We start from the raw sequence: 24686 nt of genomic DNA, 5'->3' as shown, positions 1-24686 counted from the left end.
CGATCCTCCTTTTCCCGCGCGCCACTCGCCGAGGCGCGTTTTGGCGCCAACCCCCGCCGAAAAATTTCGGTTTCCCTCCTCCTCGCCCCCTCCGCGCCCTCATTCAAGACCCACCTCTCTCTCTTTCTCTTTCTCTTTCTCTCTCTCCCATTGCGAGATAGGAGAACACCGGGAGAAAATTTAATGCTGCGGGTGCGCGGTTGCGGCGGCGCCCATTGATTCCACCCCGACTGGCCGCCGGTGGGAGTCGTTAGCTCGCGCCCTCTTGCCCGGATCCTTCTCGCGGTATGGGAGTCGCTGGCTCCTGAGCCGCGCCGCGTGTCTCCGGTAAACCGTCCCTCGTCTCACCCTCCTCTCGTCCCAAAGACTCCGTCTTTGGCTGCCCTCTTGCGTGTCTTCTCGCGCCAATAGCCCCTGCCGTGGGATTAGGTGGGGGGGGGGGGGGACCGGCCTCCGCGAGTAGTGAGTTTGGTCGCCCGTGGGGATGGGGGTTTAGCAGGTTTCGCAGAGATTTCCTGATCCGTGCCTCGTTTGCGAGCGGGCCGGATGCGTGTGCGATGCGATGCCGCGTCATGGTTTCTCATCCTTCGGGATCGGATCTGCTGCCGCCCGATGAGGGTGAGGCCGTTTTCACCGATTCTGTGGTGCTGCGGAGATGCTGGGGGTGTGGATTTCATGGATTGCGTTGGATCCCTGGTGGATTTGGGATTTTCTTATTACGTGTCCTTTTAATCTTCTTTTGCAAATCCTCCCCATAATTGTTCTCCTGTGCTGTTAATGTCGTACTTGCTGTACATGGTAGTAAGTCATAGCAACTGCGTAACTTTTCAATTACTAGTTAAGGAGCTCCTTCAAAACAACTACTGCTACTAGTTAGCGATTCCACATTTAATTATTGCTATAATAAGGATTGTACTTCGCTATTTTTTTGCACTATCCAGCCAGACATGTTTTCTCACATTTGCATTTGCATGCTTATATCCGCCTCCTATGTGCATGTGCCGCTATCCCTCTCTCTAAGATATTTACCATTAAATATCAGCACACTAGTTCTGTTCAGTCTTCGGCGGATTAAAACGGAAGGTGTTCATCTTTTCTTTTCTTGATCTATAATATATCCTCGTGCTGTTTGAGGCTGTTATCAATTATGTCCTTGTTTCTCCAGAAAAAAATTTGTCCTCGTATGATTCGCTTAAAGGAGATAAAGAGTCATGTCGTGCCATTTAACTACTACACAAGACTCTTCATTTGTAGAACCCTACTCTGTCATGTAAATTTCCCAAAATGACCTTTATTGTTGGTAAATTCCAATTTGTTGCATGATGTTGCGTGTTGACAATTCGTTCACATGTTTACTAGTATGTACTTTATTTTGCCGACATGTTATGTTTAGTTATTTCACGTTAAATCGGTAATTCGTATTCAATTCCAAATAATGATTTCCTTTGGAGCGCTTCACTTGGTGTCTGGCATTCCGGGTGAACATTTCGAGTGTATGTAATATTTCTTTTTTCCAGAAAAGTGGTTGCTTGTTTTTTTCCAATGCATTTGTGATTACAGAGCATTTGCCTTCTTTTTTGATGTTAACATAGCATTTGTATTCTGTGTAGCTTAGACAATTGTAAGGTGGAATTGTAGTTTAAAGTGACTGATTGCTTAAAAAGCATTGTTATGGTGATTTCTTTTGTTGTTATCCTCATCACTTAATTTCTCTTTCCTTGTACTGCAGCTGAGAGATGAAACTGCAAGAGAATCAAATTTCAGCAACACCTACCACTTCTAATTTAATTGTGAATAGCAGTCACCATGGGGTCTGGATCAGTGACTCTGAAGCAAAAGAAACGAGTGAAACATGCAAAGAACAAGTACTTGAAACCTGGTGCCCTCGCTCAGATTCGTTACAGTAGGAGTTCAAGCAGGGATATCGGGAAGAAAAGGATTCTGTTGAATGTGAAGGATGAGCTGGAGATATCGCCACAGGTTGAGGGTGTCTTAGAAAGCACTCCAATTTTGTCCCCTGCGAGACTCAATTTCGAGCCATTTGGTGGCATTAAGGGGCAGATACTGCCAAAGACTCCGAGGACTCCTGATGCAGCACAGTTTGAGGGTGATTCGAGACTGGAATCACTTCCACTTGATTTGCTGGTATGGAACTGAAACAACCACCTGTTTGTTAACTTCAGGGCGTTTGTAGTAAACCTGATTGCCATCATTTTGTTGTAAAGATCAAGATCATGTGTTGCTTGCACCATGACCAGCTGAAGGCTGTTTTCCATGTTTCAAGAAGGATTCGAAAAGCAGTAAGTATCATCCTTTTAGTTGTTGCGTCCTTTGTTTGTCAAGTAGATAAAAGTCCTGGAACTTCTGTTTGTCCTTATTTCCTAGTCTCCTTTTCAATTTTAGTCCTCATTAAAAACTACGACATAGATGATGTTTTATATTTTTGAAGCACAGTAACTGCTGTCAGCTGATGAAAACAGGTAGTTACATTGCTGACGGATACTCATCTCATTCGCACCTAACTAACAATGGTCCATGGTGGTATCTGATCGTGCAAGATGCAAAAAATATTGCTAAAAAATATTGCTTGCTCTTCTATTATGAAATGACATAGTTCTACTTGACCTACTTGTGTCTTCCATTGGTAGCTTCTAATCTTTGTTTTAGAGGTAGTTTCTTATCTTGAGATAGTGTACTTCTGAATTATTTACATTCCTATCAAGTGTATCACTATTTTTTCACGCTCAACATTCTATTTGTTGAGTTAATTTGCATGCTCAACATTTTTTCGTTTAGTTTGCATTCTCAACATGTGCTATACTCTCTTTTTCCATTGCCGAATTCACTTATAAGGGTAATGTGAACTAGGTTGAACTGGCCAGGCAGTACCATTTCAACTATACCACTCCAGATCGAAGCAGACAGGAACTACTCCTAAACAAGACTCCTCTTCCGACAGAGCATTGGCCTTTCATGAGGTTAGCCACATTTCATTTGCTTTACCGATGGTGCTGATTTACATACACTCTAATCTGTTCCTATAACACTGCATGTTCAGTAGAATCGACGGCAAGGATGTTAGAGTTTCCACCCCGAGGACCCCAAAGGCCCCAAAACTTGCGAAACATGCTTCTCGGCTTGCACGCCTCAAGCTGCTTGATGTGAAGCCAATTACAGCTGTCCTTTTTCAGGAGTCTTCTTTGCCTTCAAAGCGTCTCCGCCGCTCAGTGCCACCAGGATTGCCAAGGCCTGTATCCAAAGCTGCACCCTCGCCTAGAGTTTTAAGATATGAGGAGGAGCTCTGCGAAGCGGTGGCGCAGAATAAGCTTCTTTGAAGCTCCAGGGAGTGTTTATTGCTTTCATCTTATAGTGTATAGGTTTATCTATGTCCAGTCTCTTGGTATGAATTTTGTCTGGAAGCACCTTAGCTGCCATCTTAGATTATCGTGGTCAGGTTAGGTTTAGACTAGTATTAGACTGTCATATACTCCTATATCATAAGTATCCAGTTTGGTTTACTCCCTGGTTTTGTATATATCACTTAATAAAATACTGTTTAAGTATTATTCCTAAAACTTATTTGCCTGTGAAAATGGTGTACTTTTCCTATTTTTTCATCTATCAGGATTCGGGAGGCAAATTTTATGCATGTTCGCCTTTCGTCAATTGAAATCAGGTTGGATCCTTCGTGAAGTCTGGTGAACTTAATTTGTGTGTTTTTTTTTCAAATTGATTGTGAACTTGAGTGAAACATAGCCTTGTCATTCTGACTCTAACCCCTTTAATACCGTGAATTCGACTGGCGTTTACATTAGGATTAGCATCACTGTAAGAGTTATTTGATTGAAGAGAACATTGTAAATATGTAAGAGTTCTGTTAAGTAACTCCACATTATAGTTTTCCTTGAGGCACATATTTCAGTATTGGAATTCTCATTCCCCGTCGATGTCGATATCGGTGGCTGTCATACCCATGATATAATCAGAATTCAGAATACACGTTGCAGCAGTGATATTGGACTGCCGATTGTAGTAGCTGTACTTGAGCTACAAAATTAAGACACTCAACTTCATTAGAACACCAAAGGTTCAGCAGAAACCGCACCACCTTACCGCTAAAATCTGCAGTACTGTGATCACCTCATTTCAGAGCCCGTATCGATTGATAACCTGTGCGAGGAGGTAGTAGCCCCTCTCCCATGAGGGATGTGATGTAACTGCAAGGGGACGTCGCTATTGAACAGAAACTTGTTGGGGGTCTCTGCCAGGTTAAAAAACTGTCGGTAACCGCCCAAAAATCGCGGTTACCGACCTTCCCGGTTCGGTCCGGTTTCAGAAACCGAACGGTAACCGAAATTTGAAGTCAAAAAATTTGAAAAAATAAAAAAATTCAAAAAAAATCTTAAAAAAACTAGACACAATTCTAAGACCTTCTGTGAAATTTTTTTTTTCAAAAATAATGTCGTTTGCATCATATTCTATAGGGAGAAAGTTTGAAAAAAAATGAAAAAAATTGAAGCGTGCGGCTCAATTATTAACTCACGTTAAGGAAAAGTGTAACATGCAAACACATATTTTTTTTTATAAAACGTATTTTAAGAGAATCTTTAAAATTTATTTCACTTTATTTAGAGTTTTATTAAATTCTCTATGATTCTTACAAAGTTCACAAGCATAAAAAGTGAATATGTTAATAAACAGCACTGTAATTAACTTTTTCATGTCTACTATTATTTTTTCTACGTAAATCATAATATAAATAAGCTAATGAAAGTGGTTTCACTAATTTTTGAGGTGTGATGGGTCAGTTATGAATTAATCTAGTCGCAACATATTTACAGAATCATGCATGTTACAATAACTAATTCATGAGTTCATATATTTTTAAAAGATATAGGATCATGTAAGAAGACTAGCAAAATTAGTTTAATGATTTTTGGATTAGCAAAGAGTAAACTATGCATTTAACTTGGTTTAACAAATAAAATTTCTCACAGAAAATTTTGAACTTTTTTATGAGTATAAATACTTTTATCATGTAGATCATGTTACAAGGAAGCCAACAAAATTTGTTTCACTTGATTTGAAGCTCAGATGAATTAGTTATTGATTTTACAAGATTGAACCCTTTTTTAGTTTTTTTGTTGAACTGCGCTGAAATTCGATAAAACCGCTCGATAAATCGAGAAAACCGAGCGGTTACCGACCCAAACCGCTCGGTAACCGACCAAAACCGAGCGGTTACCGAGAGGGCAAAAACACGATTTTTTCGCAAAAATTCAAAATTTGCCGAATTAATTTTCTCCGAATTTTTTGAAATTTTGACGGGTAATCGCGGTTACCGCGGTTTTTCGGTTACCGCTGGAGGTCGGTAACCGACCTCCGGTCGGTAACGTGAACCCTGGTCTCTGCAGGGGTGCATCGTGTACCGGTTGCGCATCAACGTGACCTCGAACACCCCCTTGCCGCAGCACCCTCGATTCGTCACGTTGAATCCTGAAACACGAAATCGAAAGAAGCGATGGAAGAACGTTGACGGTTGCGTGCGCCTTCCAGCGTTTCGATGCGAAAAACGGCACATTTGTGGACTGAATTTGTGTTCGTGCGTTCAGAGCTGTGGGCTCACCGTAGATGTTAGGACACAGGATCATGCGGAGCAGCGGCGTGTTGAAGTCGATGCGCTTGAGCCCGGGATCCTTATCGATCCGGTTGGAGACCAAGTAAAAGTTGTGAACCTTGGTTAGCTCCTGTAGTCGATTAGTGGGATGATGCTCTGATGAATAATGATTTTATTGAGTCGTACCGCCACGACGATATTTTGTTACCAAACTTAGCTTATGGGTAAAGTGTATCATTCTACAGAGATAAAACTATTCGAATAGCCGTGTCCACAGTCATGGATAAACTATGGTTCGATCACAACAACTAGCATGTATTTTCTTAGAGTGTAAGTGGGCAAGATGTGCCCGTCTTTGAGAAATAGGTTCGGCAGTGTGCTGTGAGTTGTTGCGGACGGAGTATCCGATAACATTAAAACTTAGACCCTGGTGACTTTTCACCACGACAGAAACCCCCTTCATTTAATATTAATGATATGATGTTTTCACAAAAACCTGCCTTACGAAGATTAACTCTTACATGTGTAAACTTGGCATTTCGCAAAAGTTAACCTTACATCTTTATTCTTATTATACCATGTGCATATATTTATACCCCTTGAAATAGAGTAAGGGTTGGGACTTACTAAATACTTTTGTACTTACCCTTGTTTATGTTTTCAGAGGAAGATATGGATTTCACCGACGTCGGCAGTGAGGCTGACGAGTATGTCTCGGTCGCGTCCGCACCCGAGTTGTCTGTGGAGTGGCGTGTTCATCATGCTAGCCCTGCTGTGCACTCTGATATCGTAGACTGTGTTTCTTGCAAGCTTTAGTATAATCTTTTATGTATTATTAGTTTGATGGAGTTATTTCATCATACACTTTGTTGTATGATTATGATATCACATGTTATAAGACTTGAATTTACCAACGACTGATTCAGGGACTGATAAAATTTTTTTTTTAAGTACCGGGGATGACTCGTGGCTGTCGGTGACATGGGAACCAGGGGTCCCCGAGTCCCGAGGCCAGGACAGCAGAGTGCCACGTGGTGCCTTCCCTCGGGGACTTTTCCCTGAGGTCCGAGAAGACCAAGTTCCGGGAGAAGGTGCTCGGGGTCATGAATAGTGGTCCCTGAGTACCCGAGTTTCCCGAGGACCTGAGAAGTACAAGTTTCGGAAGAGGGCGCTCGGGGCTATAAACAGTGGTCCCCGAGTTCCCCGATAACCCGAGCAGACACAGTTTCGGGAGATGGCTCTCGGGGCCATAAACAGTGGTCCCCGAGTGCCCGAGTTCCCCGAGGACCAAGAAAAGGCATATCCGGGAGAAAGTGCTTGGGGCTATGAACAATAGTCCTCGAGCACCCAGAGTTCCCCAAGGACTTGAGAAGCCCTTTGCCGGTGGACCTCACAAGGGTCCAGCGGTGAGGTGTCAATTGGTGAGAGGCCCGATGCTGCATTTAAGAGGGAGCATGGCTTGTTACTTCCAACCACTCCCCCTATGCCTGTTGTCAGTCCCTGTTACTGCCTGGCAGGGAGGCGTGTGAATATTTAATGCGGTGGGTCCCATCGCGCGTCATCCGGCGCGCCTCGAGATATCGACGCAAGGCTCGAGGCATATCGCCTGCCGCCCTGCTGTGTCAGGCTGGCTCTGGCCGGACGGGCACGCAGGGTTGCTCAGTGGTTGCCCGGTGGGCCCTCCCTGCTGCACCAGCTGAAAAGCGGGATGATGACGACAGGATCGGACGGGGGCGCGTTTTCAACCCCCCGTAACATCAAGCTGCAGCCCATGATGGTAGCTTTCCATTTATGACGTTTTGGAACTCGCGCCCTCCTTTCTGGACACGCTAGGGCGCCTCGACGGGGTATAAGAAGGGGCGGGCTCCCCGGAGAAGAACAGGTCTGAGAAGTGCTTGAGAACACAAGCCTTACAGGGACACGGAAGCTTGGAAGGTTGGAGAATACCGAGACAAGCTAACGAAGAATAAGACACACGAAACTCTAGACTTAGACAGAAATCCTTGTAACACAAGAGATCCTCAAAAAGGTATTTTTAGAGCATTTATATCATATACATAGGAGTAGGGTATTACGCTCCGTGCGGTCTGAACCTGTCAAAAATCCCCTGAACATTTATTTCCTCTAGCATCCGATCATCCACCCAGCCTGCATCTCATTTACTTCCATTTAATTCACGTACGAGGTAGATTCAAAATCATCCCCGATCGAATCTCAAAAAGGTCCCTTCGGATCCTCGCTTGTAGAGTTCATCTTCCGACAGTAGCGCTTCAACATATTTGCGTGAACGTATTTTAATATACGTCTAAATAAGATTTGAGTATAATCTTATGTAAGATAGGTACACACTTTAACCACTTAATATATTAATATGTGTATGTACTACTCCTTCTCGAGATTTCGAGAAAATACGAGAACCCGTGCCGACTCAAAATTGGGTGGATATGTTACACTATAGGGATACTAACGAAGAGGCAAAAACAGACTTTTTCCATGCCAATTCTATTGTAACAAAAAGGCTGTATGTGCAAACCCGGGCCGGACTTCACGAGCAGCCTAGTTACGGCCCGTCTCACACTGCGATCCATGCCTGCGCAGCTGCGCTTTGAGTGGCGAGGCCGAAGCCGAACCACCCTTGTCCAACAAGAGCTATGAGGCGGACGACGGCGTTGCTGTCGCGCCACGGCGGCGCTGGCGGCCGATGCATCCCGCAGGCACTCGCCGACGTGCTCGTCTGCCCCCTGTCCAAGAAGCCTCTCAGGTAGGCAACTCAAAAGCAGGCCCCAAGAAAAAGGGGTGCCCGTGTCCTCTTTCGCCGCCGCGCGCGCCGCGGTTGCCCTCGATTCCGCACCGCTTACGTTACCTGTGCGCGTCGCCTTGCCGAGCAGGTACTGCGAGGCCAGCGGGTCCCTGGTCAGCGATGCCGTCGGCGTGTCCTTCCCGGTGAGTCCCGGTCGCCCCGGCTCTAGTCGTATGTCCATCTGTGCCGGCCACCTGTTTGTTGTATTGCCTGAGCAAAATTTCTTCCAAGAAAGGGGGAAGAAACATGGTCTCTTAGTAATTAGGCATAATGTGGAAGTTCGTATGCTGATTTGCTGCAACCCAAACGTACGGATCAATGGAGGTTTAGGACCCTGTATGAGTCATATTTAAGTGCATTTCAGTAGGATCAGGGCTTGCAAAATTTCTCGGCGAAGTTTTAGGATCAGCTGAGAATGATGTTTTTGGAACTCGTTGGTGCTAATATTTTGCGGATCATGGTGTGCGTGTTGTGGCAGGAATAATCTAGATAGTATAAAGGTGGGAGAAGAAAATGATATTTGAATTGACTTTGATTGTCTTTTGGATGCATAGAATGAAAACCTTGAACTTATGAAACTACAGGCATATATGAATCTCCGGTTTGGTCTAACATTTCATTCGTTTATTCTTTGCGTGAATCGTCTAGCTGTTTAACTTGCATTCTGTTTGCGGGCAATTGTTCATGTCTCCGACAATCCTATTTATTATTAGTTTTCTCTTAACTCTTGTTTTGTGTCTATGTTAACTCTAGGTTGTTGATGGGATTCCGTCTCTTGTACCAAAAGATGGAAAGTTGCTCGAGGGCCACCAGGAGAGATCAGAACAAGAGTCCAGCTCTAGGAACTCTTCTGGTTGAATTTGCATCGTCGCAACAGTGATAAAATCACTCTGTAGTATGAAGAAATCGTCGATAATAAAATCAGAGCTATTCTCTCTTCAAATTGGTGCTTGTTGTAGCAAATAATTGCCCTGTTGATGTGCACCGTCTTTCTTTTTCCTTATCCAATGGAATGAGGTGGTTGCATCATGTTTCCGCTGGAATAACTATATACCGAGCCTGATATACAAAATTAATAGATCCATGTTCCAGCTGCCTTAGGAAAAGTGATCACTTTGGCCTGCTTTTTGTGATAAGCAATTATCTGGACAGACTGCATCTGAATACGAAAACATATTTTGTTTCTGCTCTCAATCGACCAGCCGATTTGGGAGCGGATTCCCTGGAACCAGCCACTGATATTCTATAAAGTTAGGAAAAAAGAAAACAGCTAAAACTAGCTTTTTCTGAGCGAAAAGACCTAAAGCTGGAGTACGGATTACCATCTATACAAAAGCTGGTACCAGAAAACACAAAAGAAATCGAGCATATGTCCGGATGTTCTTCCAGAAAGGAACAATGAATATCGTATGCCATGCACATCCAACGACCGTTGCATGCCAAGTCATATGCCACTTGACAAAAATGAACATCATATAGACTTATGACTGGTATCTCAACATGCTATCTGCTATCTAAGCTCGGCAAATGATACGGTAAAGAACGCACGGGACGCAATAATTTTACGAGAAACGGTTTTCTCATAGGAATCTCGAATAATCCACATGATCCAAACGGGGCATAAGATGGGAATTACGTTTACGCAGAGATGGATCAATGAGGTGACATGCCACGGGCAGGGCTATGATCGGCGACGGCTCACCTCCACCAGCATTCTGCAGCGAGAATGGCTAGCTCCGGCCGGTCAGTGTACCTAACCACGCTGTGGCGCTCACTCATTCCTCCGGTTCCTTGCTGGTCACTGAAGTTGAGTAGGCACGGGAAAGGGCCCCCGGCTTTTGTGCAGATGAAGCAACAGGCTTACAGGCCAAGTCAACCGACACATCTGCTTGTCTCTGCAGCCGACATGACCGGCTGATGCATTGCAGATGCAGTGCAAAACCCAGTCAGGCTGTATATTGCTGCCTTGCTGGTAGTTGACTACGCTTAAAGGTGCGAAAAGATATCGCCTTTTCGCATCCAAAGATTCGACGGATTTCGTCCTTCCCTTTGATATATTTGCATCGAATTTGAATACGCTAACTCGAAGGGATTGGATAGTTGGATCCAATCTTTGCATATCCAAACCGGATGGTCCAGGTCGACTGGATCCAGTCCCTTGATTCCGTTGGGTCAGGTCACGGCTCATGCAGTCCGGCATCAAAGACGCTTTGTATCTAAGGAAGATTAGTTTAGATAATAGAGAGGTTTAGGTGCACCTTCTCTATCCCCTGTGCCACTAGCCAGCCGATATGATCGATCCAGCACATACACAGGCTCGCTTTATAAGCCATCGCAATCCAGCCAGAAATGCTGGTCCACTCTCTCACTCGCTCACTCACTCACTGATCACTCGTTGCAAGGCAAGCAAATCTTTGGACTTCTCTGCTGCGCTGTGTGAGAGATGGTGCTGACAATGAGCCAGGTGGTGGCGCTGCTCTCCTCGGCTCTCTCCGGCAGCGGCGGCGGCGGAGGCGTGGCGATTGGGAAGGTGCCGGCGACCGACGGCGAGCGGTGGCGACGTTGCGGCGGGGGAGGGCACGACCGGTCGGCAGGGCCGCCAGGGTACTGCTGCGTGTGCATATCGACGTGCCGCGACGGGGAGGAGATACGGAAGCTGCCGTGCGGGCACGCGTTCCACCGGGACTGCGTCGACCGGTGGCTGGCGCAGTGCCGGCGGACGTGCCCGCTCTGCCGCCTGCACGTCGGCGGCGTGGGGCTGCAGGACGAGCAGCACCAGCTCAGCGAGGACCTCGTCATCTGGTTCTCCTCCCTCTTCGTCGCCGGCTTGTAGGATCGGTCGTAGGTTGCAATGCAGCTGCCTCTGCCTGCCCCTGCCCTCGTACAAATATACGTCCACGGCGTAGAGTAGAATCGGTCTAGGTCGCTTTTTGCTTTGCCGGCTTCCTCGATTCTTAAATAGCTTTGTTGTGACAAATGCTGATTCGAAGGATAAATTTCTTCGATCTTTTATGAAAAAATGTTGTATCAACGCCCGTCAAAACCATCCGTATTAGTGTTGCGCCCAGTTCTCCTTTCCAAAGTCATGCCAATGCCACCAACGCTAGCGAGCCAGGCTTAGACCTTGTTTCGATCAGCTCAAGTCCTGGTCCATCCACGTGGATGGGCTGGGTTTCGGCTTAGATAAAGAGAGAGAGAGTATGAGTGTGGGGAGCAAATTTTATAAAATTCTCTTAAGAAAAACCCCTGCGAGACTTCCATCAACGCCATTTACTCTTGATTCAACAGCCTGCATGTGTATGTAACAGCATGTTGGAGGACACGTGTCGATATCTCACGGAGTCTACACGTGAGACCAGATCTTATAAAATCTGCTTCCAGAAGTATAGGTGCCGCACGGCCTTGTGTGAGGGCCACTGATCTAGAAAAAAGATGTCACCGACACTCTCGACACTTCGGCCTTTTGTCCCTGATTGACATGCATGGCTCCACCTCAAAGCTTGTTGCCGTTCTCCTTTGCTGCAATGTACACCAGCTCCATGCTCATGATGCCATTTGATCCGTTCGCCAGACACCTACTGAACTCTTCATCTACGACTTAGACTCAACTCTTGTCAGACATGCACAAGTGGTAAGTGAAAGGAACGGCTTGGATGGATTCGAAAAGAAGTAAGACAACATAGTTCCAAAATGCCTTCTTCAAATACACCATATCTGCTGCTAATCACGCCACTTTGTGGTAAGATAATGTGAAAAGTGGCCAGGGCCCATAGTAACCTAAGGGCTGACCTGCCGTAAACGTTAACACCCTTACTGAGCCTACTCAAATAATCTTCCACCCACGTCAATAATTGCACTGCTGAACCCCAAGCATACTGCTAAAGCTGGCTTTATTCTTTATTTATTTCATTTCGATTTGTCCCTCTTCCTCTATCCCTATCCTTTAGGTACAGAGTTTGCATCAGTAGAGAATTTTTTCTCTTAATGAATCGATATTATTTCAATTTCTTCCCGAAACTTCCCAAGACTCCTGTGGAATTCCATTAACAAGCTTAAAAGAAAGCATTTTATTTTGTTTTTTGAGATACTAGTTATTTATAGGTTAAGTTCGATATTTCATTCTGTGGGTCGGCTAATTAATGAAAGTAATTCCTGAACCGAAGGGGAATCAATCGAAGAGATTGCCAGCCCATGCTACAATTCTGTTGTAGAACATCTTCTTTTGCTAGCTGGAAGATACCGCTGGATGGCTCCCATGGGGAGACCATCCTGCAAAAGTGATCGACGCGACGCTACACCAGAAGGCCCCTTCTCAAGCGTACAATCAATCGGTGTATGGAAGTTTGGTGAAGCTATATTATTAAAACAGAAGATTGAGGGCACAAGTTCCCTGGCTGAGACCCGCTATTGTTAGGGTTGAAACGCTGCATATTCCTGGAAATACTACGGAATTGGACAAGCAATTGCTGTTTGTTTATTTGATCTTATCCGGTTGTGAGTGAAGTCAACCAAGTACATGTGTGTTCATAGTGTCCCTACCTATCTTTTAAAGTCCTATCAGACTTGTGATCCATCCCTTGTTTGCCTATTGAAGAAAGCCCTATATGGTCTCAAACAAGTAGCCAGAGCTGCATTCATCTGGGATAACTTGGCGTGGTCTAGGTGCAAGTACTATTGTTGAAAAGGCCAAACTGGATCGAACATAAGCTACTCTTCAAACCAAATCATAGCTACGAGCCCAGCTATTTACACGATGTTTACAAACAAATCACTCGATCAAGACTATCAAACCACTGATAAAAAAAATATGCTTAAGAAGAAACTTGAAAACAGTGAAACAAAAATTAAGTACACAAAAGGAGCCTCGTCGTCTATCTAATGAATTCCAGTTCCCCTTGTAATACGGTATACATTATTTATTTTCTAGTTCGTGCCAGTTTCTGTCCCTCAAAAATCATAAACGGGCGTATTTCCCTCAAAGGAACTTCTCATTGGCGGTTGCTTCTGGGAAGCGGGTATTTCTCCCAACCTGTGCGCTTTCTAATCTTGCCATCCTATAAAACATGGAAGTGGAAGATATATCAGGCATATTCTAACATGTTAAATCAGAATTTAGAAGCATTGAGAATGATTCGACATCGCTCATAAATACAAATGAAATGTTAAATCAGTGTTTAGAGGAAGTATTGAAGATAATTTGGCATCTCTTATATACAAATAGTGCCAATAGAGCAATTGATACTAGGCTCTATCAAAATCTCATGGACTCAAACAAATGCACCAGTCACTAAAACATCAAATGAAGAGAAAGTATGTGGACAAAGCGTACTCAAGATTTGCACTTAGAAGGTTACACCATGTTTGTCCAATATACTTGTTTGTTGTAAACTTGTAATTGCAATTGATTCTTGGTAAAAAAAAAATTATAATTGGATGATGACAATATCTCAAGCTAACCCCTTGATTAAATGAATTAACATCTAAATTAAACTACGTCTAAAGAAAAATTACCTTGACCTAAGAAAATGAAATAACTGACGTAAAAATGTTACCTGTACTTCAACCTCAGTCGAGGCGGAGATAGCATCCAATATCAACTCCATATTTTTAGTTTTGACACGGATCTGAATAGACATAAATGAAATTTAGAGAGATTCAGAATGTTAACCAGAGCAGAAAGACAAAGATCATGTGTTGATGATTAACCCATCAAACGAGGGGAAGTAGAACATGCAAACTTACTAGCGGAAAGCTGGCGACGAGGGTCAAGGGAACCCAACCCTCCTCATCCATGTGTTCCCTCAGGTGTGTGTCCTTGATCAGATTGTTTACACTGCCGAAATGGGTAAGGTATTAATCATTGTTTTCTCTATCTGAGAACAAAAAAATTGATCAAAATGGCCTACACAACATTTGTCAACAGAAATATATATTTCCCATAAATTTGCAGGAATTACCTAAAGTAGTACTCTATCTGCTTGCATATTTCTTGCTTTTTCTCTAGAGAAAGTGGAGCTTCTTGCTCCTCCTCCTCCAAAGGTTGCTGTGGAGCTTGTTGCTGGTGCTCCAGGTATGGAGCGACTGCTGCTTCCTGATCCAAATGTGGAGGGATCATATAAGTAGGCAGTGCCGGGTACGTCACAAACTGTGCTTCAGGTGGAGGCAGAAAGCAGTAAGCATGTCCAAATTCTGCCAATAAGATGAAAACAAATCGAGATAACATTGCAATTTTTTCACGACAACATCCAATTCATGCAAAAAAAAACAGGTGTAACGTACCTGCTGGATATCCATACGGACCATATCCGACTGGCGGCACCAAGTACGGTTCATAGTAGGGCATTGGCAGAGCGACCATGCCCATGAACAACGGCGATGGTAGCAGCTGTGGCGACGGATGCAAAGGGTAAGGATGTGGTGGCTCGACGTAGCCCATCTGGGGACCCAGCGGCCTGTGCCATGGTCCATGCCCGTGATGTTGATCCCTTCCGCGGCGTTGCCCGTTGAAGCCCCGTCGATGCTCTTGCCCGTGCCAGCCACCGCGTTCACTGCCGTTGCCGTAGCCATTGCCGTTCACATGGACATGCACATTGACGTTGCTGCCGTTGCCACGGCCATTGGCACCACCTACTGGCCTCCTGCTTCCTCCTCCGTTGTACCCTCCACCACCACGGCCATGGGCGTGCGGCGGCGCGTAGCGGCCGTTCTGGTGGCCCAGGGCGCCCGCATTACTCCTGTGGTTCGGCGCGTGCATAGTCGTTGGCTCTGGGGCAGTGGCACCCCTATCCTCGGTGCTCCTGTTTGGCGCGTGCATGGGCGACTGATGCGGGGCGGCACGATCACCTTGGCTGCTGTTGGAGGCGCCGGGGTTTCCTCTAGAGATTGCTGCTCTCTGATAGATCGAGACGTCGAAAAGTTTGAAAGCTGTGGACGAAAAGAAACGGGACGACGAAGTTTGATCGAAAAGAAAGGGAAATAGGAAACTCGCCTTGGGTTTGGGAGACGCGGGAGAAGCGGGCGCGTTCCCTTTGGCGGCGGGGACCGTCGCGCCGCCGCCGAGCGCCGGCCAGAGTTCCGCCCTACCCAGGACGGGCGCACAGACGCCGTCCATGGCCGGAGAGCGCCTCCATGCGGCGGGAGCGGAAGTTGCCGCATTCGTCTCGGGCGAAGACGCGGAGTTGCTGCAACCGGAGGCCATCGAGGGCTACGGCAGCAAACTTTTGCGACGACGCGCGATGACGGTGACGGCTGGACGATGCTGTCACGGGAGAGGTGTGGCGCGTGGTTGGGTCTTATCGTAGTTGTGTCATCGGGGATTCATGGCCGGACTCGGAGTCATGATCGGAGTCCGCGACTTGCTGGAATTGCAGTCGAACTCCTTTTGCGGCCGCCGGCCGACCCTCCACGCCCCTCTCCTGCCCTGCCAGATTTGGTTGGTTAGTTTGTTATGTAGATAGCGCGCTGTTTCGGAGAGGACCGGCCGTTGGTGGACCGCCTGCTGCTTGGATGCATTGACCTAAATCTGGGACGATTAGTGAGATGCACCATAACAACCTCTGCTGTAACATTTAACTAATTTGTCTGCTGGGCACTTATAATCCATATCTCAAAATAAAATTACAAAATACTCTATTTATTCAAAATTACAAGGCATATTTTGTTTTGCTCACACCACCGTACGTAGATATTTACATAACTCTACTGAAAACTAGAGATATAGAGTTGTGCCTTGCTGACGATGAGTATTGAAAAAATCCCATATTAGTGAGACACACCAAGAACAAATTTAAAGTTTAATCTCTAATGAGTATGAGATATAACAACCTCCATTAATCATTCAAGCCAAGGGTTGGTTCTCTCTGAGTGTTGAATAACTAGAAATATGTAAATCGGGTCAGAAGACGAGGGGAAGGGGTGGGTATGCTTTAAGATTAGTGCATTGCCACTCGGTAATTAAGCAACTAAGCATACAGATGGCAAAAGGATCGGGTGTATACTTCATGAATATTCGGATAGTTGGGGCTTGCTTGGTTCGAAGTTATGGCCTATTCTTTAGTTTCTAGCCATGTGGCGCATCACAAAATTTTCAGTTATGTTCTAATCCACCTGCCGTAACACAAATTCTTGACAATGTTTGTTTATGGGAGGACGATCAAGCTAGGGCCATATACGTACATATGTACACTTAAAAGTTTATTTAAAATACTCAATGTTTAATATGTATATTAAGCTTATAGTAATAGTATGGCAAAATAATTCGTGTTTGTATCTCAAATTATTATGGCAAAATAATTCGTGTTTGTACGTCCATGGGCATACGGTGTCATCTAGGTCCTGAGGATATGATATATACTAAAATTATTAATAAAAAAATAGTGTACATTTGTATATCCATGACTCAATGTAAGCCTGCCCCTGCCTTGTTGCAGCTTTCTCTCTCTCTCTCTCTGCACGACAGCAGGCCCATGACACACTGTGTCTCCTGCAGCTCCGGCTACAACTGCCCTCCTTTCTGTCTCTGAGATTTAGTGGGGCTGGGCTGTGGTGAGGGAAGGAGGTGTGAGATTGGATAGATGGAAGAGCAGGACACTAAGGTAGTGGTACAGGGAGATAGGAGTAGGAAGAGGGAGAGCGGGTTCTGTGTGAGGGAATGGGAGATTTGGGAGGACGAGGCTTGAGGTGGAAAAAGGGGTGTACAATGTATTGGGGCGATGAAGTTACTTTTCTTCTTAAATAAAAGGAAGTGATCCCCCGCCGCCTTTCGCTTCAGTCATCCTCGGCCAGCCTCAAATAGAAATTGGCAGTGATAACGTGTCATCTAAAGTTGTCTTATAGAGACAGAGCCGGAAGGACAACCGACGCCAAGTGAAAAGACCGAAGGCCGAACCCGAAGGTTAGGTCTTCAGTCCTGAAGGTAAGGAGTTCGTCAAAGCCATTAGTGATGGCAGAAGAGCCATTTGGTGAGGAGAGAAGGTCCTGAAGGTCCACATACCTCGACCGAAAGGACGAGGACTGTCGGAGATGCTGACAGGGAGCGAAGGATCACCTGATGAGAGACAAATAACCCAAAGCGAATGGGGACAAAGGAAGCTCGAGGGTGGTCAACTTTGCCAACAAAGGGTTGGCTAACATGTGTATCGGCATACACATGTCACATCCTGACATGACACAATTTGTGTTATATAGTGGTTGTAATGCCTCTAAGATATTATGAGAATATTCTAGAAAGCAGGGGCACTACTGTAATATGAATTAGAGTGGTTAGGGTATGGCTATAAATACTTCTAACCTGTTGATGTAATAGCATGAGCAATTATTGCACAAAATATTAGTCCACCACTGTGTGATTGTGTATTATTTGGTTACAGTTCATCATGTTGTGATTGAGATCTCAACATTATCGTTAGATGTAAATTCTAAGCATATGCGCCTAGTTTAGTAAGATGCTTTTTGCATAACCAACGCATGTAACATATTTTAAACACAAAATGTTACTTTTTGTGTTTGTATGTTTATATAAATGTAACTGGATTGTTTGCAGACTTAACTTTTATGCTTGGTGATGCAATTTTTTATGCGTGTTTAGTATGTGGGATGGGTGATAGAGCACAGGTTGAAGAGACGGTAGATTGATTCTTCTTCTTTTTTTAATATGGGTGGGCTCTCCTGACTAAAGTTTTATTTGTTTTTTATTTTGATTATAGATTCAAGCTTTAAAAGTATAAGTAAAAATAAACAGTTATAATATAAAGTTTAATTCTTACAATCCACAAGTTATATTGTACTATAAAATCTTATAATTAATCCACAATCTGGTGAAAATAAGTTTCATCGAATTCTACAAAATTAACTAGATTCTTACATGTGAATCTAAAACAAATAGACGCTAAATAGAGAAGCCTCTCTGCCTAGTCCCATCCTATACTTAATCTTGTACTCCTCTTTGCATCACATCGTCACCCCTTGTCACGACGAGAAAGAAGCACTCGTAGAACTGATCCATACTGCATTTTCTATAAAATTCCCAACAAATCAGATTCTTTGCATGGCAGGAATAGAAATAGGAAATGCATCTTATCTCTGGCTCGGTTTTCTCCTTTATCTCCAAGTTTTTTTCTATATCTCTATGCATGCAAATCCTGAAATCGTGGACACCAACAATAGATGGAGTTGGAATCCTATTTAATTGCTGAACGTCTCATTTGCATACCTGCATGCATGCTTAATTATGCTCTCAGCACACAAAAAAAATTCTTGATTTTTTATTTTTTAAATCCAAAGAATGCAAATATATACATCCGTTTTAAAATTTTACATTCTATATTCCTCTCGCCCGTTAGAACCTCTTATTTTTATGGGCAGTCGGTGGTTCAATTAAATTGAGGACAATTTGAATGGTTCTCACAAAAAAGAGAATTCTCGAAAAGTTTGTAGCGGAGTTTATAATCAAAATTTAAAATAAACATTCTAGACCACTGGATCATTTTCATATGGCTAAGATGATGTGTGATGCTCTCTAGTGCTCCCTTTTGGACTCAGTTTTAATCCACATTAAGATTTAGGACAAATTACGAGATGTAGTAGCGAATTTTTCCTAACTTGCTTGGGGATCAGAGTTGAGTACATAGTTAAGACAAATACGAAGTGGACATAGGGTTCTCAATTGCAAATAACAAAGGTACATAGTTACACCTTCTCCTTGTTGTTTCGAGTAAACCACTAATATGTCATGTGTTGGCTCTCAACTTTTTATGATTACTCAATTGCTAACAATGTATGATGCGACCAAGACTGCTACAACTCTTAATGAAATGATTTCATTTTATCATCAATTTTACACGAATCAAAAGCCATTGTCCCCGAGCCAGTTATTGATGAGTTTGAGCCAATATTTCGCATAAGGTATTTTTATGTTCCCTGTTATTTTCAGTTTGTGGGAACTATTGAAAGGGAACTAGAAGTAAGGGAGGAGGAATGGGTCGCTGCACATATTAGCCTGCATGGAGAATTCAGTTTATTTCGTAGAATTCATGAAAACTTATGCCTATCAGATTGTAGATTAAAGAATTTTGTAGTATAATTTGGCTTATGGATTGTGAGGTCGTTTTGATTTTTTTTTCAACTCTATACTCCTGTCATCTGTTGGAAGAGCGAAAAAAATAAAAATACAACGTTCCAGCTATCATAAAAATCAAAACACTATTAAAATAGTCATAATTTTTTTTAAAAAAATGTGTAAAGAATGTTATCATCTAGCTCTTCAAAAATATTTAACCAAAAATATGACATATAAAATGAGAAACAAAAAAGACAGTAATTATTCAATGTTCAATGGGCTACAAAGTATATAATTGTAAAAATTCAAAACAAACATATATATTTGTAAAATTTTTATTTAAAAATATATAAAAATAAGAAAATCAAAGTTGATGGGGGCGGTTTTCAAATTCAACCCAATGAAGTTCGCATCCTGTCTTCGGCTCGGTCCGTTTCATTTTGGGTTTAACATTTCTTCAGTTTTAGTTAAAGGGCCTCCTATTGGACCGGTTACGGCAGTTTGGCCCACCATCGTTCTACCCCTCCCTTCTTCCTCACGCAATTCGCGGCTAGACAGAGGTTCTAGTCTGTGACATCCCAATTCGTTCTGTTGAGGACAATATACCATATTTACACGATTTAAGCAAGACAGGCTTAGTGAGAACAATGGAGGAACAGATGATTAATGTACTTTGCAATTCTTGATTCAATAAGATTTACAATGTTACATACATGTATATGTGTGATGCCAATTGCCAATAGGAAGAAAAATGCAAATGCAAACAATGAGTTATGGACAGCAAGCAAAGCATGCGACGGCCACAGCTCTTTGGCGCTGAAACTCGGCCAAAACCACGAGGTAGCACGTCTGCACTCGGCATTGGGACGTTGCGATGAATGTCACGAGAAACAGAGCACAAACTCCGATCCGTTTCGTTCGATCGATTGATAAGTAGTTCAGTAGCTGAACTGCAGATTGCTGGTGAAGGTCTGGCCGAACTGCCACCACGCCGGCACGACGTCCGGGAAATGCACGTACTGCCCGCCGGTGCTGGTCACGGCGAAGCTGAGCGCCTGGCCGACGAGCCCGGACAGCGCCTGCCAGTTGGCGCCCCAGTTCCTGGACATCTGGATCCACCCCGTCTTGGTGCCCTTGACCCAGGCGGCTCCCACGGAGCCGCTGCCGCCGATGTTCTGGATGTTGACGAGCAAGAAGTATTTGGAGCCGGCCAAGCTGAAGCGCACGCCGCCGCTGCGCGAGCATTGGACCCGCTGGTAGACGACGGGGATGACTCCGGCCTGGTAGATGCCGATGTTCTCCCACGCCGGCTGCGACATGTCGAAGTGGGGCCGCCCCGGGCCGCACCAGCCGCCGTTTGTCAGCGCGTAGTTGGCCGGGCACAGGTTGGTGGCGGTGACCGTGATGGTGTTGCCGGGTTTGCAACTCGTCGACTTGCTGGTGTCGCACATGATGAGGTAGCACTGCCCGCACGACGCGCCGTCGTTGAACAGCGTCTGGCTCAGCGCCGCGTTGTTGACGCCGTACCCGGCGCTGTACAGGTTCCCGTAACCGCACGCTCCGTCCATCGTCCCGGACCCATCGGCGCCTCCGTAGAACGTCGCCGTGCCCGGCGACCAGTCACCCGCGCCGGCCGCGACGCACGCCGCCAGGACACCCCACAGAACCAGGCGCCTCGCCATGGCCATGGCCACAGAACCAGGTGCCACGTAACTGAGAAAGGGAATGGATTGTCTTGCTGGTTAATCTGCTGCGAGTTGCGGCTGTGGCGAGCCATGTGCCGGGCTGAGTGCTTAAATAGGAGTTTAGTTGGACCAGGAACTAATGATCATCGATCTGGGGAGGATTAGAGGCGACAATGTCGGCGTCAGAGCCACCTCATGTCAGGGCATACGTAATGCACCGCGTGCATGCGAACCGGAAGAATATGCATGCATGCATGCATGCAACCTGCAGGTAATTACTCGGCCTTGACTTGATCGCGCGTTAATCACGACGGCTGATCGACCGGTGCACAGCATGGGAGCTGATGATTTGTTTTGGCAACTAACACATTCCTTCCACACGTAGGCTCTGCGTTTAATTTCGGTGATTAGTTTAGGCGGTCGATCCAACCAGGCAGGGGTTGTGGACGAATGATGCGTTTGTGGGTGGATTCCGGCTGAGATTAGGGGCGTCGCGTCATGGTTATGCCCCAATCAGCATCTCGGTCGTTGGAACGAACGATCCAGCATGTGAGTTTCTATGATTGGATTGGAGGAGCAATGCAGGTTGGAATTTAATTGGGTGTGGACTTCCTTAAATTATTAAGAAAATGTTTTTTTAACGTACAGCACAAGACCAAACCAGTGCCAATTCCATTAAATATAGCAGGAGTAAATACAATTAAGTAATCCTGGAAGGTTACATACCGGAGAAAAAAAGGACAAAACAACTACATCGATATCACTAATAGCACTATAAACGACGACCAAAACGACTCTAAGAATCAATCAAAAGAAGAACCACAACAACACGGCTCCCAATCAGCACGCGGGATCAACCACTCATTGCCCTGAGCGACTTAAATTATTAACAAAATGGTGCTTATTCCGTCGTAGACCTGAGCAAAAGGCAGGCAGGGCTGGCCAAATGCCCGGATTCTTTCGGGCCACATATCCCTACTCACACTTGGCACATCGCAAGGGGATGAACCTGTTCTTTTAGGGCTAGGTAGAGCTGCCCATAGGAATTTATATTGTGAAATGTTAAAAATAATTAGCTAGGGTTCGTACGTTACAACGAAAATATAAATATTGAACACGGTAATATCACGTATAAACTCAAGGTATAAAGATGTGAATCTGTGATAGAAGCGCCGTTGAACAAATACGTTAGGAGTGATACCGTGGTTTAATTTCATATAGGATCCAGAAAAGGGAGATTATCTGCTAATTTCTTTATTAATTTCTTAATTTATTTTTATTAATAAAATAAATTTTATATCTATAGCCAGTAACGAGACGGAGAGCCGGGATAAGGGTGAATGAAAAAAATAGATAAACTATTTAAAATTTAGAAGAGTTTATTAGATGAGATAAGAGTAAGAGAAAAAGTGGCACGGGAGCGTGTTTTATATATGAGATCAAGCTGGGCTCGGGTACGATCGTTTTATATATTGGGTCAATGACTTTGCTCAGGCTCGAATCGAAATAACAGTCATCAGATTTGCAGGACCGAGCCTAATTCTTCTGGGCTTAGGTTGGGCCGGAACTATTTTGCTCAAGCCTGTTATGTTGGTTGTACAAAATGTGCAGTGTAGAATAATGGAGCGTTCGCACAATTTTTTCGCGGCTAGACTTGTTATATTTTATTTAATTTTATATCTTTATTTCTCCTTGACTAAACTTTGTTATTCATTACTTTTTTCTAATTTAGATTAACACATTGTTTTCAACAGAACTCTTTCTCTGTAGCTAGTTTGGCATACAAGTTATCTTGCCATAGGGTGCTTCTCCGAGCTCCTACCCACCAGCTCTCCATGGTTGCTTCTCCTAGCTCCCTGCCATGGTCGCTTGAGGGTGGGCATCCTCGTTTGTCGAGGCGGTGTCCGACGGCCTGGATCCATGAAGGTCGGATGACTCGAATCTATGCTACTGTGCGGTTGACGCTCCTCCTGTATACCATAGAAAAAAGAAGGAAGTTTAAGAAGCATACATACATATGTAATTAGCTCATGCTATATCGATTTCTCTTTTTATTATAGATATGCATGGGAGAATAGCCTCTGTACTAATTTACCCATTTTAATATTACCTTGATCACCTGGACTTGTTTGCTTGTTGTTCAAACGGATGTGTGTGAACACATAGTAGAAAAGTTGTTGCTGGCCTGGAGCAACCATTCAACAGTGAGCTAGCAAAGCACTAGAGCCCGAGGCAGCTGTGAACCAATGGATAATACCGATGGATATTTACAGCAGCAAGGAAACTGACTGATGGATAATACTGACCTCCACTCGACGTGGCCTTTTACCACTGACTTACGGTAAAAATACGAATTTGTATGATATATCAAAACATATTTATTAAAATAGATAATATATTACTGTATTAACAAATCTAGCATATGTATTTGACATATGATGTGCCAAAAATGTTCAGATATATTATACAAATTTGTATTTTTGCACGTATGTCACCCTCCCAAAACCCACTAGAATGTACGTTCGGGGATTCGCCTACCCGAGAGGCCTGCCCGAGCCCACTGCCCAGTTCTGCAGATAGCGCCTTCCAGCTACTATAAATAGGCATGGTCTCCATTTGTGCAGTGCATACGCGCGAGTAACAGCGAGCAAAGTTCTCGCATATTGTCCTATATACATTCCGTGGCTGCTTATTTTTCACGTACATTTTATATTTACAGTTTTGGTGTTGACTATATTTTTGTGAGCACTTTATATTTAAAGCTACATTCTGCATGTATTTCTATTTTTAGGTTATATTGTCTTCGTATTACTTGTCAAATTGGTGTTACATCGGTCACGGTTCAGTTACGGAGATGTCAAAGTTCTCTATCAAGGATGGCTCTTGTTCTGAATAGGGTACTAGGTGATAAATCTGTAGAAACAACTAGTACTCCCTCCGATTGTAAATGTAAGTCGTTTTAGACTTGTGCACCAGGATTAAGAAAGTAGATCAAATGACTTTGTTGGCAGGCATTTATTCTGCATTGGGAAAGATAACTCATTCATTTGTGTGAGTGGTATCATTTATTAAACAAGGGCAAGACGGGAACAAAAGAGAAAAAAAACGCATAGAAATTCGAGAATAACTTATATTTAGAGAATAGTTGAGGAGACTAAAACGATCTACATTTGTAACTAGAGGGAGTACTTAGTAAGTCAAGAGATGTATTCGTCACAGGGTGTTAGGGCTCTACTTTTCTAGAACGTGACATTCTAGTTGAGACCGTGATATCAGAATACCCCCTCTATGGAGTGTGAAAGTGTGAAATTTCACTCTTGTGACTCCTGTGGAAAAGCTTGTGGTCATGTGTGACACCAGTTAAATATTTGTTTTACTAATATCATATACGGTTTGCTGAGTATGATTTATCACACTCATCCTTGTTGTATCTTTTTTTCAGCTTGAAAATATGGACTAAGCTAGGCGGGAAGGGAAACGACTAGTGTAACAAAAGCCTTAATTTATATATTTGTTTTTTACTCGCAT

General features: G+C 44.1%; 5 protein-coding genes across 7 annotated transcripts; 3 read left to right on the top strand and 2 right to left on the bottom strand.

Annotated features, from left to right (window-relative positions):
* Nucleotides 1-19: 19 nt before the first annotated feature.
* On the top strand, nucleotides 20-3616 carry LOC133906937 (F-box protein At4g35930-like). Of its 3 annotated transcripts, none has more exons than XM_062348903.1 (5): nucleotides 20-327; nucleotides 1730-2145; nucleotides 2226-2300; nucleotides 2869-2978; nucleotides 3062-3616. In XM_062348903.1, exons 2-5 carry the CDS (start codon nucleotides 1807-1809, stop codon nucleotides 3333-3335), a joined length of 798 nt encoding a protein of 265 aa, XP_062204887.1. In that variant the 5' UTR covers nucleotides 20-327; nucleotides 1730-1806; the 3' UTR covers nucleotides 3336-3616. The 3 variants fall into 3 exon arrangements, with proteins under 3 accessions (XP_062204887.1, XP_062204884.1, XP_062204885.1); XM_062348900.1 differs by having other exon boundaries at nucleotides 22-327; nucleotides 3059-3614; XM_062348901.1 differs by lacking the exon at nucleotides 20-327 and adding an exon at nucleotides 487-618 and having other exon boundaries at nucleotides 3059-3616.
* Nucleotides 3617-8171: 4555 nt separating this feature from the next.
* LOC133907552 (uncharacterized) lies at nucleotides 8172-9446 on the top strand. The gene is made up of 3 exons (XM_062349614.1): nucleotides 8172-8378; nucleotides 8506-8560; nucleotides 9171-9446. The coding sequence occupies exons 1-3, from the start codon at nucleotides 8269-8271 to the stop codon at nucleotides 9273-9275; spliced, it is 270 nt and encodes an 89-aa protein (XP_062205598.1). The 5' UTR covers nucleotides 8172-8268; the 3' UTR covers nucleotides 9276-9446.
* A 1337-nt stretch (nucleotides 9447-10783) lies between these two features.
* LOC133907948 (E3 ubiquitin-protein ligase RHA2A-like) lies at nucleotides 10784-11608 on the top strand. Its single transcript, XM_062350080.1, has one exon. It carries the CDS (start codon nucleotides 10861-10863, stop codon nucleotides 11248-11250), a length of 390 nt encoding a protein of 129 aa, XP_062206064.1. The 5' UTR covers nucleotides 10784-10860; the 3' UTR covers nucleotides 11251-11608.
* A 1784-nt stretch (nucleotides 11609-13392) lies between these two features.
* On the bottom strand, nucleotides 13393-15528 carry LOC133907152 (la-related protein 1B-like). The gene is made up of 5 exons (XM_062349191.1): nucleotides 14697-15528; nucleotides 14375-14606; nucleotides 14160-14250; nucleotides 13970-14041; nucleotides 13393-13509 (listed from the first exon to the last, which is right to left on the bottom strand). Exons 1-5 carry the CDS (start codon nucleotides 15526-15528, stop codon nucleotides 13393-13395), a joined length of 1344 nt encoding a protein of 447 aa, XP_062205175.1.
* A 4622-nt stretch (nucleotides 15529-20150) lies between these two features.
* On the bottom strand, nucleotides 20151-21224 carry LOC133907495 (expansin-A31-like). The gene has a single exon (XM_062349547.1). The coding sequence runs from the start codon at nucleotides 21159-21161 to the stop codon at nucleotides 20412-20414; it is 750 nt and encodes a 249-aa protein (XP_062205531.1). The 5' UTR covers nucleotides 21162-21224; the 3' UTR covers nucleotides 20151-20411.
* Nucleotides 21225-24686: the final 3462 nt, after the last annotated feature.

This window comes from Phragmites australis, chromosome 24 (genome assembly GCF_958298935.1).
Source record: "Phragmites australis chromosome 24, lpPhrAust1.1, whole genome shotgun sequence".
Lineage (NCBI taxonomy): Eukaryota > Viridiplantae > Streptophyta > Magnoliopsida > Poales > Poaceae > Phragmites > Phragmites australis.
The sequence above is the reverse complement of the archived record's forward strand: the minus strand, read 5'-3'. Positions and strand labels throughout refer to the sequence as shown.